This window comes from Haliotis rubra, unplaced genomic scaffold (assembly GCF_003918875.1).
Source record: "Haliotis rubra isolate DU_JTF1 unplaced genomic scaffold, ASM391887v1 Scf313, whole genome shotgun sequence".
In the NCBI taxonomy this organism is placed as follows: domain Eukaryota; kingdom Metazoa; phylum Mollusca; class Gastropoda; order Lepetellida; family Haliotidae; genus Haliotis; species Haliotis rubra.
Genome location: NW_025766984.1, coordinates 638516 through 659694, shown reverse-complemented (window position 1 = coordinate 659694; position 21179 = coordinate 638516). Strand labels below are relative to the sequence as shown.

Genomic DNA, 21179 nt, shown 5'->3' with positions numbered 1-21179 from the left:
GAGACTCGAGTTGAGAAAGGTATGACTGGTTTTATTCCTAGATCCAATGTGTAACTTTGATATCGTGCTCGCTTGGTTAAAAGATAGTGATTATTTTAATGCTTACAAAGAGATCAGCTACTATTCCATTCTCAGTGGGGACCAGTTATTGTTTAAACCAGTCAGATATCTCAGTAACTAATAGCATGGACCCTTGAATATCAATGTGAGACTGGCAATTTAACACTACCCCGCACACAGACGGACATGTCTGTGATGATCTTTCCTAAGGACGGTTAAAGTTTGAAAAGGCTGTTTGGCATATCTCTGTCAAGCCTCGTCTTCAGTGTTCAACTACCTGTCACTCAATTGGTTGGTCATTTTTTTCGAATTGCACGCACTATTGTCAGACATTCTTGTACAAAAAGAAGTTGTTAGGAAGACCTTCTGAATATCTCTCTTGGATTGTGTCACTCGGCGAGTTGATCCAGCGTTAAAGACAAGCGCTTTGTTTTAAGTAGTTATGGCGGTTTAAACGTCATTAATATTCCAAAATCTGACGTTAGATAACCGAGAATACAAATCTACGTTAAATACATTTCTCTTTGACATAACGGGGAGATAAGATTGTGTTTAGAAAACCAATCTGCTCCGGTGTTTTATCTTATTTATAGTTTTGCCGTTCTCCATAAACAAAGATTATGATATTATTTCATATCAACATGAGACTGGGCATGTCATACCAGTGGAGACATCAAGGTGCCGGGGTGGTAGGGTGGGGTGGTGGTGGTTGTGGCCTGTGTGTGACATTCAGTCTCATGGAGCATTGCAGTGTGAGTAATGAGAAGTTTAGGCCACACCTGAGCACAACTGTAATTTAAACAACTGACATGCTTGACATGTATACTTCATGCTTATCAGTGAGCGAGTGAGTTAGTGAGATGGGTTGAGTGAGTGAGTATGGTTTTACGCCGCTTTTAACAATATTGCAGCAATGTCACGACTGGGGACACCAGAAATGGGCTTCACACATTGTACCCATCTGGGGAATCGAACCCGGGTCTTCAGCGTGACGAGCGGACACTTTAACCATTAGGCTACCCCACCGCGCCTAGTAAGATGGAAATAACGGTACGTTGAGCAGAATTCCACGGACGGTTGTGTACTGAACAAAAACAGTTAGGGGTCATGAATTATATTTATATGTGAAAATATTAAATTAGATCTTCGGTCTTCATTACATTTTTATCTGTTAAGTATATTAAGGGCATAACGCCCAGTGTCTTTGTGTGTTGTTTAAATGCATTCAGCAATTGTCCAACTATATGACGGTCGTTTGTAAAGAATAGTTTCTGGAACAGAATATCCAGTGATCGATATCATGAGCACTCATGTACGCAGTTGGAATACGATGACATGTGTCAACTGAGTCTGACCACCCGATCCCGTCAGTCGCCTCTTACGATAAGCATGGGTTGCTGGTGACCAGTTCCTACCCGGATCTTCATGCCCAAAGGGTCATAGGCCACAGTCGCATGTAGTGAAACCCTTGAAGACAGGTACGGCGCTGACACGATCCTAATATTGGCGAAATGTGGATTCGAACGGAACCAGTATAAACGTATCACGCAATTTGGTCAATGAGACAAATATACAATTTTCTATAAGTGTCATATGTGAACTCCAATACAGTTCCAAATGATGTTGTTGATAAGTGGTAATGCCTTACGAATAAGCTACTGTATTTCCTGATATGTATCTGGTCCATGTATAGTGTAACAGCCGCTAGGTTCTATTTTAAAAGAGTTTCAGCCTTATCGCTAAATCATTAGTATCAACACCTATGGGAATATCGCCGACGCTTATTGTGTAGTTGTGTGGGGTTGGTGAGGCTGCCGTTCATGTGGCAGCCGTGTAGAACACTATCCCATCCCACGAGTATGGCTGTGGTCAATCACCTGCCAGGTAATCTCAGGTGAGTGATTCTGAACAAAAGCTGAGGTGGTATCAAGACAGTCAGTGAGTAAACTGGAGAAGTGTCACATTAAATAACTATGCGACTCTCGAGGATAATTGTATTTCATATATCATCAGGGCCCCGTTCCTCAAAGCGATCGTAGCGCAAAGTTGATCGTAACTCCCATACTTTAACATAGACTTACGTCTGTTGTAGCGTTACGATCGCTTTGAGGAACGGGGCACAGAAACGTAACTTACAATCAGCTTATTCTTCAATTCTTCAATTCTTCAAACTTGGTTTCGGTCTTTCCCCCGTAGCTTGACTAGTTTACAAACTGCAGGCGAATATATTACTCATATAATGAACGGACGAGTTCGAGCAGTATTTCAGTCATATCAGAAAGTGTCAGTTTTATGTGCTTGAAATAATGGAGACCTCAGTTGCCATGTGCCTTTCGTATTCATGGGTTTGGTGTGAAGAAATCTAGAAACATTTTGAAGGAATATAGGATTCGAACCCACGCTAAGAGTACCGCAACGCCTAAAGTCCGCAATCGACGACAGCACCATCCGTGCCTCAACATGGCTATATCGCTATATACCAGACTGGTGGATATATTAATGTAGCTGAACAATGCTGAGTGATACATGTAGGTAGTAGATGTTGCCAGCAGTGGATGTGTACAGTTGCACCAGTAAGCGTTCACGTGTAGCGTAAGAGTCTGAAGGTTCCGTTACAGTTGAAAACTAACACACTTTCAATATAGTCAAGGTTTAGTGCTTGCGTTATCATTGGAGGCAAGTGTGTAACACGAAAGTGCACTCATTGTCATAGAAGGCATTGCATGTGTTATACGGGTATAAGTTTATTAAATACACTGTATGTTGTAATGAATAGTCAAGCACGCTAAAGTAGCACCTCATATCTAGGAACAACCGCGGATAGAGATATGAATTAATAGTATATAAATGATTATATACAAATGTGTATCCGAGGGTGAGGTATTTCATGCAGGTATTATGGCTGTGTTTTGGACCTTAATTTTTCGTTTCCGTGATTGTTATCAGCCTTGTAAGGTTTAGAAAACATTTGTAAATTTGGTCAATGTTCAAGTGTGTATTTTCTTTTGCCTGCCAGTTTATATAACTATGATATCGTAACGACTAACGTCTCAGTACACCGAATGATCCTTTCCTACCCGAAGTGAATGTATCCGAAAAATCTGTTGCAACATATATGAGAAACCGTTGACCCATTTAGGTCACACGGTGAAGGCTCTTTGACAGTGATATGATACACACATAATATCAGAGTATTTAATCAAAACCCTGGCCCGATATGAAGAGACGGATTACGCTGTATATTTCAGCACTCTTCAAACTACAGCACGGCATGCAGACATGTTATACCAACCCTAGCGGCCCTGCTGCCTGATTGAGCACTGCAAATAGAAAAACTATCACCAGCGCTTACAGTAGAAAAGTTAGAAAACTGAGGATTAATACCATGAAACAGAGCTGTCGTGGGTCCCATCACCCACAAGTAACAATCAAACATAGGGCATTATTGGCCTTGTTTCCAGGCAGTTCTGATGGATGTACCGTGCCGAGGTCCATTGTTTACACGACTTTCTTTCCACTTACAGCACAATGCGTGGACGTAATGAATATTTAACAATCGAGGGTTGGCAGGATTATTGCGGACGGTAAAAGGAACAGGGATTAGTTAATTTCTAAGACGTTTTTCACCAAGTTGACGACGGTAATCCCCCTATTGGAATCGCCGGACCAGACATAACTGGTAGATGGAAAAGCGGATCGGTGGATCAGTAAGGGATCCTAACCTGCAGTGATTGGGATTGTATAAACCTATCAGACTGCGCGCGAGCAGTCCCGCAGAGAGACGGGCCAAGTCTACAGCCGACTGGATAGGAACGCCAGCACTAGGCACGGGTCTATCAAAGGGATATTCTTCAATTTAATGGAGTCTGTTGGACACTAGTTAACCGCCTGGCGTTTTATCGGGCGTGTCGGGAATCACTGCGTTTACTTATGTAGGAGTGAATAATTATTTTTGAATTTTATCAAAATTATTTTCATTTAAAAAATATATTCAAAAAGTGAATGTGAATCAGATAGCATGCAGGTGACGTCGGAACGTATTCAAATTTAAATCCACATCGGACTCCAGGAGACAAAGTCTATCACAAAGTCATTTGTGTTCATTTTTGACAAATCCACCAGGAGACTACTATGTGAAGTAGACATTTAAGTGTTTGTTATTCCCGAGGACGCAGGAACACATTCCGTTAGCTGCTTCCAAAGGTTGTAAAGAACGTTTCAACATTAGAGATTCACACAGTCTTCCCCCCGCTGTATCAGTACCGAGATGTCCAGCTCGCCCGATCCCCTGCAGCGAGGGCCAGAGTCGGAGGATGGCACCGTGGTCACTGAGCCGGTCAGCAAGGCTGGGTCTAAACGATCTCATGTAAGCATTATCGACAACACTTGAAACTGTTACCTTTTAACAATTATTTTCTGTATGTAAAAACATGTCTCATAGTGCTGGTGAATCTGATGGGGCGATGGGGTAGCCTAGTGGTTATAGCTTTCGCTCTCCACGCCGAAGACCCGGGTTCGATTGGCCACATGGGTACAATGTGTGAAACCTATATATTGGTTGTTAGCACTAAATAACTGGTTCCAGTAACTGGAGATTCAGGTCATGAATTAACGACTGTAAATTAGCTGTAAATACGACCAGTTCTAGCACTTAAACCCTATTATATACAATCAGCGGCTTGCAAGCACGCAAAGTCCGCATCATATGTCATTTCATGACTGCGTTTTTTTCTAAAATGTTGTTTGATCATTACCGTTCTATGTAATATACTATCGCTGTGATTTAGAAGTGATTACAATCACATTTACCTAATATTTGCTTTCATTGTTCTACCCTCTGTTGTATCAAGTAAAGCTATTTGGATTGATATTGTTTTCCTGTCTAAACCCAAGCATTTTGTAACATGTAGTATTAAATCTATTGAATTATATAAATGTAGGCAATTAAACCTTTCAATCATCCATCTTAAAAATTCATCTATGAGATAAACGTGTAAGAAACTATTATATAATTTTATACCATAATTTATGTACGTGCAACAACACATTTCGACAAGGATAAAAGAAACATTTCTATTACAAATAGACATTATAAACGTTATCAATCTGTCTTAGTAACAAAGTATTCAGTGTAATTACAAAACCAGTTTCGAATCTCCGCTTATATAGATTCCAAGGCTCAGAGGGCAACAATGTGATGTCACCTGGTGTTTGCAAAATGGTTAAACATGTCCCGCTCAATTAATTAGATCTTAAATATCGGTGTCACTTATTGTAAAAACTAATCCGTTCTTTATGCTCGCTCGCTTCTACACAGACATCGTCCGTCTTCAGCAAGGCATCGTCGTGGGTAGTATACGGCAGCCCCTTGTGGCATAGAGACCGTGTCCCCTCCAGCGTCCGGTCCCTCCCGCCCATTCCGATTCTGAAGGGTCTGGAGGAAAACTTCGTCAACGACAGCGTCAAGACAACGACGTCCAGCCGCTCGGGGAGGAATCCCATCATCCCCCAATACAACGCCGTGGGGGACAAATACGCCAAGCACTACTTCATGTCCCCGAATGTCCGCGCCATGATGGAGAGAAACAAGGCCGTCAGGTCACACAAGGTCAGTCTCGTCTGCAGTATTAACCTTCCGCCCGTCAACATCCGGGTTAGAAGTTGTCTTCCGCAACCATGCTTGTTCGAGGAGACGACAAACGGGATCGGGGTCAGGCTCACTGACTTGATTGATGGTTGTATCGATGTTCATGATGTTATTCACTGCATTGTCTGGTCCACAGTGGATTATTTCCAGACTACCGCCCTATAACACGAATATTGTTTAGTACGACTTTAAACAACAAACATACTGAACAAAAGAACTTTTCACAAATGTGATCGAATCAATCGTTTGAGGGTCTGCTGAGAGTTCATAATTTATGGCTAGGGGGGATGATGATAAGCATGTACAATGTGAGTAACCCCCCTAAAATGTATGTAAAAAGTAAGTGCCTCCTCCCACCCCACCCACCCCGTTCCCTCATGTCATGTACAAACTCAATTAACCCCTCCAGGTGATTGATGACAAAATTGATGACCCCCACCCACCTCCCCAGAACAGAAAACTAATTACCTGTGTGTAAAGATATAGTTTTCCAAATTACTGTTTGATTGCTAGAACCTTCGAACCTATTTGTGCCGTTCCTGCATGCCTTTCAAGTGCGTATTTTAAAAAATCAATGCTATCGTTTACTGCTTATTTACGGCGACCTGAATCGCCCTCAGCCCTACATCGCCCCTTAAAGTTCGAGGCCCGGATGTCTCTGAAATATTCAGTGAGGAGTATATATCTGAATTGGCATGCACCTGCAATTAAACGTCACTCGACGCTCTTCGTCTCACTACGATACACTCCAACCTCAGTGTCATCGAATGAGTCGCCTATTTTAAAACGTTCATAAATAATTAGGCTCACGAACTGTAGCGACCTGTTGTGTATCCCAAGGAGCTGTTAAAAGGGAATTAAATGTGTACATGCTGATTAATACTGCATGGTTGCTTCGGAGGTTGAAAGACCTTCAGCTGAAGGATCGGTTTGGTTTGGTTTAACGCCGCACTCAACAATATTCCAGCTATATGGGTCATACGATGACACGCGTCAACCAAGTCAGCGAGTCTGACCACCCAATCCCGTTAGTCGCCTCTTACGGGAAGCATGGGTTACTGAAGACAGACCAAATTATTCCAATCACGGGTTTCAACTAAAGGATCGGTTCAGGTTTCAGGTTTAAATCGAGGCGTTTGCGTGTGTGTGTGTGCGTGCGTGCGTGTGCGTGCGTATTAGTCCAGACAAATGCTGGTGTTATAGAGCTAGTCCACTGACACATCGTACCGCAGGTTCACCGTGATACGGGACGGTGGGCTAGCCTAGTATTTATAGCGTTCGTTCGTCACGCCGAAGAACCGAGTTCGATTCCCCACATGGGTACAATGTGTAAAGTCCATTTCTGGTGTCCCCGCCTTGATATTGCTGGAATGTTGCTAAAAGCTGTGTAAAAACTAAACTCACTCACTCACATTGATACCCGACATAGACACAGCAAACTGACTCCGAACCTTGTTTAATCCCCTGGATGCCGTATGCAACAACAAGTATCATGGTATTGTACAGCCAGCCTTCCATTCCCTGGGCAGACACTCTACCCGTTAGACCAAGGTGACGGTCAAATGTAACGACGTCCACGAGGGTGTACGACAGAGCTGTATGGTGATCCTTCCTTTTTACCAGTTGTGTGAGGGACGTGTAGACTGAGCCTAGAGGAAGGTGTATGGTATATGTTCTATATCCCCAACACAAATAACCTTGCAATCATAAGTGCATAAGAGTTTTCTCAGCGGCAATATTTCAGTGGCAATACCTCATTTTGACGTTACTCCCTAAAAACAATGGACATTCCATCAAACAGTCCAGTCAGGTTCTAATGACGATGCTGGTGTCCCCCGCCGTGATATTGCTGGAATATTGCTAAAAGCGGCGTAAAACCAAACTCAGTCAGTCAGGCTTATGACGATGCTGGAAGTCCATTGGTGGAAGCGTTGACGCGTCATGCCTGGATCCGATTCGGCACATGGGTTCTATGTGTGAAGACCAGTTCTGACATGCCCGTCGAGATATTTCTGAAATATGTCTAAAAGTCGACTTAACCACACGTTAATTCTAAAGCCGCCATCTCCATAAACGATACAGTCTTACCAATAACCACCCTCTCCTGAGACAGATTATAACTATTCATATCCCAGAGAAGTTATAAAGAGAGTTGTTTTCTATGCAAAATTGAATAATGTGGTTACATTCTCAAGGCATTCGTTATAACGGTGGACTGTATTCAACTTCAGTAAGACTAATTATGACTGCTGTCAATAACTGGTCCTCTGGTGGTAGTCGGTGTTGTAACTGTGCGGGACACCACCGAGGCCCGCCTTTGTGTGTCAGACAGAAGCCGTATAACTGCTGCCATTATGTGATATATTGTTAAAATGGGTATCACGTGTGTATAACAACACATGCAGGTGCTCGCTCTCTAATAGTAAACATTGCTATATTTAATGGAGTCATGCTATTTGTTACACGTTTGATTCCTACCCTGTAATCTGTATTGTACCGACAATCTAGTGTAACTAACGTAGTCCTCTATTGCTGTGCAGCTGTTTGCATGTCGAATACTCATTTCACTGAATTGTTAAATGAACTGGACATATGTCCAAACAATATGGGATCTCAGAGTGTATTAGGTTCAAAATATTGCCACACAGGGACTCCGTTACATATGTTAAAATAATTCAGAAAATAATATCTATTCACAATATGTAACAATTCAGGAGAGAGCAATTAACAAAATTCGTAGCCGAGTGCGAACATCAGACCCATCAGAAGCGCTCGTTCAATCAATGAGAGACTGAGAAGGAGTGAGTGAGTGAGTGAAGTTTTACGCCGCTTTTAGCAATATTCCAGCAATATCACGGGGTACGGCTGAGAAGGAACTGAAGCCATATGTTTTTGTGATGAATGTGATATCATGAAGACACAATTTTGTTAAAAATACTCAGAAAAATTCATGATCCCTTAACTTTTCGTTCAGTATGTTTATGTTACTTTCTCCATTAGGATTACGGCTTGTGATCACATTACATGGACCAACAGAAATCTATACCCAACCAAGGCTTGTCATTAAGCGTATTACCGTAATCTGGTATATCAATCTATCGATTCTATTCACTGTTACCATTTTGGCAGTAGTTTCAATGACCCTTATATCCCAGACAGCAAATCGCTTACCTAATGAGGCCTATCGCCTACACTTTAAGTCGGGCCATACAAAGATGTCTCGCACGGTTCGATGGGGTTAAACAACCCACTGCCTCGAACACAAACATCCCTTTCACTTTCCTGATCAATATAATTGTTCCGGTAAGTCGATAACACTTTATAAAACTGTAGTCTGGAGATACACGTATTGCAGTATTTATTACAGATAAGTGTCTGGGTTGTGTCTGGCTGATGTCTTCAATACAATACGACAAGACATGCAGGAGGACTTCTGTTGATTCCGGTAGTTATGGCGAGGGTGCGTCAGCTCTTCACGTCCAATTGGTTCTGTGGTTTTTAAGCTTGACACCCATTGGCTAATCTCCTCGGCTTACGTCTTCAATAGATAGAACTGTCTTAGATTGACACTGGATCACACTTCACAGGGGGTGTGAGATCGGCGTGCGATCGGCAGAATAGAAAATCCACGTTAAAAGAGACAGTCATATGGGATACCTCTTTTGTTGGTCGGACGGTGTGTGAATCAACCCTTGGTTTGGTGTCCATTCCATTGTTATACACCCTGCAGTTTAAGGATTGTATTTATTCCATTTAATCTTTAAAAAAGTACATTTAACAGTGTCTTTGAAAATGTCCTCCACTGAACGAGCGAAGAGCCATAAAAAGAGAGATAAAGATTCCGCACAATGCAACATGGAGGGCTATATTCAACAACTAGAAGAAATATACGGCAGAAAATTAACTGGGGAAATGGAGGCTGCAATTGCGCTGTTCAAGGTAAAACAGATTGTAAAACAGATTTTAGAGAACCCGTTGAACTATAAGTGAACTTTGTACCATTACATTCCTGTATGTTCCCCAGGGAGCTGGGAATGAAAGTCGAGTGCATACCATTTATACACCTCTCAGTAATATCTTTCAGCACGTCCTTGAGGGGTGTGGAATATGGCGTCATAAATAGGGTTTATTGTATTACTATAGAATATTACAGTAGAACGTGAGATTGTTATATATGGTGATAATATAGTAATATTTACATGCATAAGTAATTTGGATAAAGTATGCCGGCCATTATTCGGAGTTAAAGTGATATTTTGACGTATGTGCAGACCATTACATAGCTATATAACTGAAGTGAGCTATTCATAGTCATATTCTCAGGAAGCATTTCATACAGGCATACAAATCAGGCTGTATGATCAGCGTACAATGTAATACCACTCAGTCATGTCTAGTCTAGGTCAGGTCAGGTCAAAGGCCAACCTTGACATCGATTACAAACTGTATCATACTTGTAGTGTACATCTCTGGTGACATTTATTGGCTGAAGAACACCCGTGATACTTTAGTGTCCGTAAATTCACAGTTGAAATTACTTACTATATTTACCTGGTATCTGTTCCCATCCGGTGATTTCAATTTAGGGGGAAATGAAAACCTATGTTAAAACTTGTGAAATGTTGTCTTGTTTGTACCCGCCACAAAATACTTAAGATTTGTTATGTTAAAATACTGCTCTATTTTGGAGGAAACTGGACTTCCTGCTACAATAGGGACACACAGGTGACAAATCGATTAAGCTGGTATGTTCAGTGGCAAAATCATGCGGGTCAATATAGATATATAATGTTCTTAGAAGAATGTTTGGTGCCCATGCCATGTTCAGGTGTCTGACTCACACCCGTCTCCATGGTCACACCACGTTCATCTGTCTGCATAATTCTGAATCACACAAACCACTGTATAATCCTGCATCACACCCGTCTCCATGGTCACACCCCGTTCAGTTGTTTGTATAATCCTGCATCACACCCGTCCCCATGGTCACACCCCGTTCAGTTGTTTGTATAATCCTGCATCACACCCGTCCCCATGGTCACACCCCGTTCAGTTGTTTGTATAATCCTGCATCACACCCGTCTCCATGGTCACACCCCGTTCAGTTGTTTGTATAATCCTGCATCACACCCGTCCCCATGGTCACACCCCGTTCAGTTGTTTGTATAATCCTGCATCACACCCGTCTCCACGGTCACACCCCGTTCAGTTGTTTGTATAATTCTGCATCACACCCGTCTCCATGGTCACACCACGTTCAGTTGTCTGCATAAATCTGATCACACATAACCCTTAAAGAGGATGCGAACGAAAACAAAACTTTTGATATATTGTAAAGGATATTCTAAAAGTCACATTCCGTGATTAAAAGTGAACAAAAGTTTGTAAAATAGCAATAAAAACACAAAAACGTACTCGTATTTCCGCCTATTACGGAAACACCCGACAGCTAATGAGCAGAGGGGGTATCACGTGACATGACGTCATATGTGCCTGTTGCTGATGGATTTCTCTTTGATTTTACCTCACAACTTAACAGTGTCCGTGGATTCTGAAGCAGTAAAAGATGTTCCTGATGTCATTTCTGAAATGGATGTTAGACCGTATCAATACGATCCGATTTTACATCTTGCAAAACAATCTTCCTCTGAAGATGAAGAAGAAGAATCAAGCGAAAAGGAGGCACCGCTTGAGGTCAAAATAAATTTAAAAATAGACCATATCATTTAACAAGATTACTATTTGTCAACAAAATGTCATACATTTCCAGCCAGCAAACTCACCCCTATAAATATACTGAGTCAAAAAAGAAACTTCACATTCTTTCTTCAGGGCACTATAAAAGAACAAGAGGTGGTAAGATGGTTAAATTGTTATTATTTCATTGCTGAGATCTGTGTGATGTACTCGATACACTGACAGTGCCATAATCAGTTCCATTAGGCTACACCGCCGTTCCAAAACATGGGTATACAGAATGTCAAGTCACAAGAATAAAAATGCGAAATTTCTCAGTTCAATATCGTGTATGGCCGCCCCGCGCATTCACCACTGCCAAACACCGTCTCCTCATCGACTGCCTGATGCTTGTGAACACGTGGTTGGGGATTCTGCGCCATTGCTCTTGCAAGGCAGCGCCAAGTTCCTGCAAATTCTGAGGTTGGTTCCTAAGACCACGAAGCCTTCTCCCAAGTGCATCCCAAACGTGCTCTATTGGATTGAGGCCATGGGACCTCGATGGCCAGTCCATGACGTTGATTCCAGCGTTTTGAAGGAAATTTCGTGTCAACATCGCGGTATGCGGCCGAGCATTATCATGCTGGAACTGTAGACCTGGGCCATGAGCCGCCATGAAAGGAACGAGTTCAGGGCTGAGCATCTGGTCTCGGTAAGTAGCAGCTGTGAGGTTTCCACGGATTACCAGAAGTCGGGAACGGTTGTTCCCACAGAAAGCACCCCACACCATGCAACTTCCGCCCCCGAATCTGTCGACTTCCTGTACACAACATTGGGCATACCGTTCACGACGTCGTCTCCAGACTCTATGCCTGCCGTCCGCGAATCTGAGGGTAAACCTGGATTCATCGCTAAAGACGACTCGATTCCAGTCTCTCTGGGTCCATCGGAGGTGACGTTGGGCCCACAGCAGACGTTGACGTTGATGAAACGGCGTCAATATTGGCCCACGATATGGACGTCGAGAATGGAGATTGGCAGCCCGCAACCGATTTCGAATGGTCTGTGAGGACAGTCGACCTCTAAACATATCAGCCCTGGTTCGTGTAGCCGGCAGAAATCTGTCACGTAGGTGACGTAGGACGATTTGACGGTCTTCTGCTCGTGACGTCACACGTGGACGACCCGACCTTGGGCGATCAGAAGTGGTGCCAGTTTGTTGTAGAAGACCTCGCAAGTCATACACAGTACGACGGCTGCATCCCATTGCTCTTGCGACATCAATAACTGATCTTCCCGCTTGCAACATGCCAACGGCACGTTCACGTTGCACATTTGACAGTCGAGGCATTTCAAGTACCGTTAGAACTGTGGTTTAAAAGTGTTTTTTCAATTCTTGAAGCCAATGCAAACACGTGCATATGAAGAAAACTTCGATGCGAAGATCACGTGATCGACTTCACGTGCAAAACCTGATTTGGCACTAACGTCATTTGAACGACGAATGGATGGGTTTGAGTGGGTTTTGCTAACGTTTTTCTAGAGTCGAAAGATAGGGATCCCATTTCGGATACATAGATGTATCATCAGAGAAAAAATATTCATTATGTTTCAAATTACATTTTGTGAAGTTTCTTTTTTTACTCAGTATGACCAGTCACTAAGAATTATATGTTTAAAAATGTGATTACAGTTCATTTTGTGTCAAATGGGTGACTGTAGAGTGTCTGGGATTTAAAAACAAAATAATTATGCTTCAGACGAGGGAAAATAAAAATTATCTGCTTCAAAAATTACACTGGAATTATTTTGTGGAAAAAAGTTAGGATCCTAGTTCTCATTAATAACGTATCAAGTCTCGATACAAGATCCCAGTCGAACAGCCCCAGCTACAAAATGCCCCAGCAAATTTGGTCATTCATTCTAATTTGTTCAAATTTATTTATAATGATTGAGTTTTTGTCAACTTATTATGATATTATGTTCTTCATATAAAAGTTATTAGGAAGTAATATTTCTGATAAATGTTTCATTAGTAAACTCATAACTATGTATATACTTATACTTATATACTTATAAGAACATAATATCAAAGTTGACAAAACTATGCATTTATGGCCTATATTTATTCATTTTAGATAAATTTAGTTGCCTTTAAAATGTTTTGTTTGTTTTGTACAAGCACAACTTTAGCTTCCTATTTGGCAGATGCTTTCGTGACATCGCGGTGAAATCTTCGAGGATTATTAGATAAATACAGTCGCGATTTTGTCATTTTCCACTCAGTAATGAATTATTCCAATTGGACATTCAAACAATTTAATATATGCTTTCACTCAGTCAAAATACACATATATGTCAAAAAGTACTTCCGTGAAAGATCCAAAGGCCTTATGCTGACATATGTTCGGTAACCGTATTGACTATTGAGACCACGTGTTCAGGACACTTGATTGATTGGAATTCCTGTATCTTTGATTCATGATAATGGTTTCCTTCTGGTATTATAGTCATTGCTAAATGTGGTGCTGGAAACTTGTGGTGATCTGATGCAAAATTATAAATGTGGTGCTGGAAACTTGTGGTGATCTGAAACAAAATTATAAATGTGGTGCTGGAAACTTGTGGTGATCTGAAACAAAATTATAAATGTGGTGCTGGAAACTTGTGGTGATCTGAAACAAAATTATAAATGTGGTGCTGGAAACTTGTGGTGATCTGAAACAAAATTATAAATGTGGTGCTGGAAACTTGTGGTGATCTGAATCAACATTATAAATGTGGTGCTGGAAACTTGTGGTGATCTGAAACAACATTATAAATGTGGTGCTGGAAACTTGTGGTGATCTGAAACAAAATTATAAATGTGGTGCTGGAAACTTGTGGTGATCTGAAACAAAATTATAAATGTGGTGCTGGAAACTTGTGGTGATCTGAAACAAAATTATAAATGTGGTGCTGGAAACTTGTGGTGATCTGAAACTTGAAAAAATTATAAATGTGGTGCTGGAAACTTGTGGTGATCTGAAACAAAATTATAAATGTGGTGCTGGAAACTTGTGGTGATCTCAACATTATAAATGTGGTGCTGGAAACTTGTGGTGATCTGAAACAAATTATAAATGTGGTGCTGGAAACTTGTGGTGATCTGAAACAAAATTATAAATGTGTGTGAAACTTGTGGTGGAAACTTGTGGTGTGATCTGAAAAACATTATAAATGTGGTGATGGAAACTTGTGGTGATCTGAAACAACATTATAAATGTGGTGATGGAAACTTGTGGTGCTGGAAACTGGAAACTTGTGGTGATCTGAAACAAAATTATAAATGTGGTGCTGGAAACTTGTGGTGATCTGAAACAAAATTATAAATGTGGTGATGGAAACTTGTGGTGATCTGAAACATAATTATAAATGTGGTGATGGAATCTTGTGGTGATCTGAAACAAAATTATAAATGTTCACCTGAAAGAACGCTTCTTGTTGTTAAGTTTGATTACAGACATTTTACGTACACTTTATTTAATGTAATTTGGTTTATATCTGCAGGCCACAACGTGGGTGCAGATAGGTTCAGACATTATACGTGCGCTTCACCAAATGGAAATACTTTGTTCTGTAATGGAACCCGCCTTGACGTTACAAATTGATAGAAACGCCTGGACAATCCAAACTTAGGGGCAACAGAAAGAGAATCAAGTCATTTTTTATCTAACTAACAATTGCAGGAACCGTTGTTAAATTATGTCCAGTTGACCACCACTTATTCCTGCAACAATTTATAATATGTGATCTGTGGTTGGGTATTTTCGTGTCAGAAGACATTCGTTCAACGTGAAGACCTTCGTAACAAATACATTTCCAGCTACATGACCACTACCATGTCATGTTGTATATTCACAAACGAAATGTATTGATTTTCAAAGATGAGATATCTAAGGTATGCATCTGCAATTTATATTTCTTTTTTAATATTTTTAAAGTTTTAAGTAAGATTATATTTTTATAAACAAAAACAAAAATATTCTTTGCGTAAACCTGATTGTATCATTTACTGCTATATATACCTTTACGTGTGTTATTTCTATTCTTCTGTAATTACTCTGTAGACGGAGCCGCGTCATCTGCAAATGTAATGTGTTTACTTCCGAAAAAAGTATACAAATAATGAAATGGAGGATTATGCATGTAACTGGTTTATCATTTTTGGTCGGTATACCATGTAGGATTATCAACTTTATACAAATCAACATGTCCTCGTTACAAACCTAATGAATGCTACATAGCAGGCATCTGTTACAGGTCGATAGTATAACGTACAGTGTGAGGAAGGGGTTTTAAAAGGGGCACTTACTTTGTTAAAACATTTCTCATAAAACATTCTATGGTGGATTAACATTTCCGGGAAGAGTGGTGAAACTTTCCCAACATGGATTTCGCCAATATTATGGGTGTATTGGGTGATATTATATGACATCGTACCTCCTGTAAGTGAGGTAAAGGTGAAACCAGTGTTTTAATTGCTGACAGACCACGGGTCATAATGGATTTAAATCCATGATTAACAGATCCTGGTAGGACTAAGGAACGCAACTCTTACACAGTTAACTGCTTGAACTAGTCCTCCCGTGCACTGATACACGATATTAGTAAGCGCAGTTCCAGTACAGTATCGTCAATTTAGACAGTTGTCCTTCATTGCACTTTAGAAGACTGTTTTCAACAAAGCTAGAAAAAATATGCATGTTTAAAGAACGAATAAACTTTTGGTTCTTTCTACTCTTTTAACCATTACATATGAAAGACGTGTGGTTACTCTCAAACGGGACACCAAATTCATTCTTAAAAAGCTTGTGGTTAATTAATACCAAGCGATTTTAAAGTTGCCAAAAAGTCGTCTGCTTCTCTCTCGCCCGCCAACGAAACCACAGAGAGGTTACGTAGCGAACACTGCAGCGAACCGGAAGTGACGTTATGTGAGGAAGGATTTTCAGTTAGTTGTACATAGAATGTGTAACAAGCTTGTCATTTTGCTGATTTCTCGATGTCAACGAAGACATGCCGAATCGTTGCGTTGCCGTCAATTGCTCCCAGGGGCCGGGTGATGGTGTCACCATGCACAGATTTCCACCGAAATCCTGCAGTTCGTGCTAAATGGTTTATGTTTGTGAGTGCGAAGCGAGCGTTGTGGAAGCCTGGAACATATCTTACTTGTGTTCTGATCACTTCACGGGAGTTAAAAAAATCAAATCTACTTATTAGTTGTTGTCAAATATGTATAGGATTGATGACCAAAAGGATTTTGCATGACACAACTTGTAACATAACGATTTCTTCCTCGGAAGGTTGTGACAATAATATTGTAAGTAGTATTATATTGACGCCCACCTCGCTTCTAAGAGAGAAATTGTTATGTTATAAGCTATGTCATGCAAAATCCTATTGGCCATCAATCAAATACAAAGTTTACTACCAGTAGAAAGTAGTTTTGATTTTGTAACTCAAAACAAACCTAAATAGCATTTTTCTCAGACTGGCGGATGTTCGCGACAGGGGGCCGCCATTTTTAAAAATCGTGACGTCACGGTCTAAAGTCTGTTCGAGAATCAATGAGATTATGGTTTGATTTCATCAAGTTAGAAAATCAAAACTACTTTCTACTCGTAGTTAAATTTGTTTTTAAATCATGACTAAAAGGATTTGGCATGACACAACTTGTAACATATCGATTTCTTCCAGGGAAGCGAGGTGAGGGTTGAAGTGACAATATTGCACGATAAATTTCTTGCTACATTCACGTGGTTAACGTCCACTCATGAGTATGTATAGATACTAGACGATCTTCTTCCTGTTACCGTGATGAGCGAGGCCGATCCTCGTTTTCACTATCACTAGCGTCTGGCTCGAACAAATAAGGCCTAGCGACAAGCAATTTTGACAGAATCGTCTATGAAAACAAGTTATAACTCGGAAGCTATGCAAAGCAGGTGACAAGATTAAATGCCAGTAGATTGTGAAAACATAAAGCTTTCACTTTTCACAACAATTGTCACGATTTCAGGTTTAGACAAACCTGTAAACAAGATAATTTACCCCCGGAAATGTACATGAATTCTAAAGCACCCCTCGTATGTATACCTCACATTACGTCACGGAGACGCGCCCCTCTGATTGGTTGAAATTTCGTTCGCGAGAGAGAATTGTGCACTGTTGTCAAAAAGGTCGATTTAAGTTAATTAAAGGTCGAAATGAGTAGTTTTAATGACGGGGTTTAATTTGTAACGATGCCAATAAATGATTTATGTATTTGCACACCCCTAGAGTATATGTGATCTTTAAACAAACATTGCCTGATAATTATGACAGATGTACATCGAGCGCTCGCTCAAACTGGTGCTTAATCCAAACCGAGGCTTATATTATCGTGCTATTTCAGCGTGACTGGGTTTTGATACACCTAACACCAAAACTGGTAGGTGTGACACAGGTGCTCCGTACAGAAGGGTAGTGGTGTATTTGGATCACGTGCTGCGTTAAGTCACCAAGTCAGTGGGTATCGCTTAATGGCTGCCTTCAACATGGATCAGTAACCACCATTTTGTTTGTTTACAGGAATCCCAGGCACAGAACTCAAGCCGGAGCCTCAACAAACTGAGTTTCCGCCGGAAATGTCGCAGGACACCTAATGCTGACGAGATGAAGTCACGTGAGTTACAATTTGTCAACGACGGCATCATCACCGAGAGACGCCGGACGAAGTACAAGGACATTATTCCTCCATACGACGCTACAGAAGATCAACATTCTAGAGGATACTTTAAACGCCCGGATATAAAACGTCTTGTAACCCTCACGTGCTCACCGCGAAGTCCCAGGGTCAACTGATAACCAATCAGATCAGATCAGAGGGTCACTGATGATTTAACGAGCGCTTCCGGAGGAGCCGATTTTTCACTCGGACTTAAAATCGGATCTCCCCATCTAAAATTATTTTTACTTTCTGGAGAGATGTACCATAATCCTGGCAAAGAACATGCGACATAGCTGATGTGTGAAGGATTTGAAGCAAACACATGGGCTACAGAGTGGGTTTTCTCAATGTTTTCGATACACATGAACGTATAGGCCGGTGTGTACGGAAGCGTAATGGTTCCACAGTCTATCTGCCAAATCTATCATCCACTTAGATGATACCTACAATCACAATTGTAGTCACAGTCAAAGCACAAAATATTTACGTTGCTTTTCGGAAAATAACCCCCAAACAGGTGTAAGTTTAGTCAGTTTCTAGTATAATAGTGCTTGCCATTACTTTCACACTCCAGAATGAATATAGTTTATAGAAGCGTGTAAACATTTGACAGCATTTTGGATGGGCTTTTTCCCATTTGGTCTTTTCTGTGTTTTCACAACTAACTGAAATCATTTGATTGCTAGACGATGATAGATCTACCAATCATCTACGTAAATGATAAATAATTGTTTTTGAGTCTGTGGCACCAATACGCTTCCGGGTAGGGCAAGGCTTCAGAACTACATGAATATTTTCGGCAGACTAGTAGTACAACTCAAGGTGTTGTATGGCTTGTATGAAGGTGTCTTCCAGTGTGTATCGAGTTATGTGAATCAATGAATTCAATATCGCTATATAGAGAGAGTGAGTGAGTGAATTCGAGTTAAGGCCCCTTTGAGCAGTATGTCAGTTATACCGAGTCGTGTTGGCTACATGTTGGACGAGTGCCTGAAGTAATGCTTTTTTCAGACGTGTACTTCATTAGCGAAACCCTTGAGTACGGCTATGGCGCTTACCTAGAAGCATGATCAGGGTGAACCGATACTTGTACCCATGATCACAGGCTTTGAACATGCCAAATCAGCTGCAGATTTAACTGCGGTGTCTTTGACGACTGGCTAATGGATGCGTCACACCGTGTTCCTTCGCAATGAACATCTTCGTTAGCCTGTATCAACAGCTCACTGCAGTTGTCAAATACGTTTCAGCGAAAGGAAAACAGTTATTAACAGTAGATTCCTTCTCATAATTTTAAACATTATAATGGTTTGAATGGTTGTCATAATGGTTGTCAGCCCATTTAATATTTGGATGAAAATACCACGATGCTTGGCTGTAATGGATTGTTTTCTCTAAGATTTTTCAGTTTGTGAAGATTATTCTTCAATTGTGTATTGTGTTTTGCTGTTTAGATTTAGGCTTTTTTCTGAAGACGTTTGGTCCCAAACAGAATTTGAGGCGGATAAAGTTCATTATTTCCCTCCCTGTTGTGTCTTGTCTGGCTATGTATCCGATATCATACATATCAAGTTAAACATGTCTCTTTCCATTTCATTTCACTCTCTAACACAAAACATTTCCTGTGTGAAGCCCATTTCTTTTGCCCATTTTTGCTATTCAAATGTCATATTGATTTCACGACTTCCATTTTTGTCAAACTGTTTATTCATTATCTGTATTGTGTAAGCTTCTCATATTAAAAATATCATACTTGAAACAAACTTGGCCATGTTACAATTTCTAAACATAGACAATCGAGACTGGGATCGAGATATCGGTCCATTCAAGATGATGGGATCCGACTGTAGTTGCCTCCCGATGTTACTTGCCTCCCGATGTATATCTATAACATTCACATACTTGCCTCCCGATGTATATCTATAACATTCACATACTTGCCTCCCGATGTATATCTATAACATTCACATACTTGCCTCCCGATGTATATCTATAACATTCACATACTTGCCTCCCGATGTATATCTATAACATTCACATACTTGCCTCCCGATGTATATCTATAACATTCACATACTTGCCTCCCGATGTATATCTATAACATTCACATACTTGCCTCCCCGATGTATATCTATAACATTCACATACTTGCCTCCCGATGTATATCTATAACATTCACATACTTGCCTCCCGATGTATATCTATAACTCACATACTTGCCTCCCGATGTATATCTATAACATTCACATACTTGCCTCCCGATGTATATCTATAACATTCACATACTTGCCTCCCGATGTATATCTATAACATTCACATACTTGCCTCCCGATGTATATCTATAACATTCACATACTTGCCTCCCGATGTATATCTATAACATTCACATACTTGCCTCCCGATGTATATCTATAACATTCACATACTTGCCTCCCGATGTATATCTATAACATTCACATACTTGCCTCCCCGATGTATATCTATAACATTCACATACTTGCCTCCCGATGTATATCTATAACATTCACATACTTGCCTCCCGATGTATATCTATAACATTCACATACTTGCCTCCCGATGTATATCTATAACATTCACATGCTTGCCTCCCGATGTATATCTATAACATTCACATACTTGCCTCCCGATGTATATCTATAACATTCACATACTTGCCTCCCGATGTATATCTATAACATTCACATACTTGCCTCCCGATGTATATCTATAACATTCACATACTTGCCTCCCGATGTATATCTATAACATTCACATACTTGCCTCCCGATGTATATCTATAACATTCACATACTTGCCTCCCGATGTATATCTATAACATTCACATACTTGCCTCCCGATGTATATCTATAACATTCACATACTTGCCTCCCGATGTATATCTATAACATTCACATACTTGCCTCCCGATGTATATCTATAACATTCACATACTTGCCTCCCGATGTATATCTATAACATTCACATACTTGCCTCCCGATGTATATCTATAACATTCACATACTTGCCGTGTAATACCATATTAAG

The 21179-nt window shown here is 40.6% G+C and overlaps 1 protein-coding gene across 1 annotated transcript; it reads left to right on the top strand.

The window, feature by feature from the left end:
- The first annotated feature begins 3756 nt into the window (after positions 1–3756).
- Positions 3757–20728, top strand: LOC124283323. The gene is made up of 3 exons (XM_046719358.1): positions 3757–4426; positions 5378–5668; positions 17996–20728. The coding sequence occupies exons 1-3, from the start codon at positions 4328–4330 to the stop codon at positions 18266–18268; spliced, it is 663 nt and encodes a 220-aa protein (XP_046575314.1). The 5' UTR covers positions 3757–4327; the 3' UTR covers positions 18269–20728.
- The last annotated feature ends 451 nt before the right edge of the window (positions 20729–21179 follow it).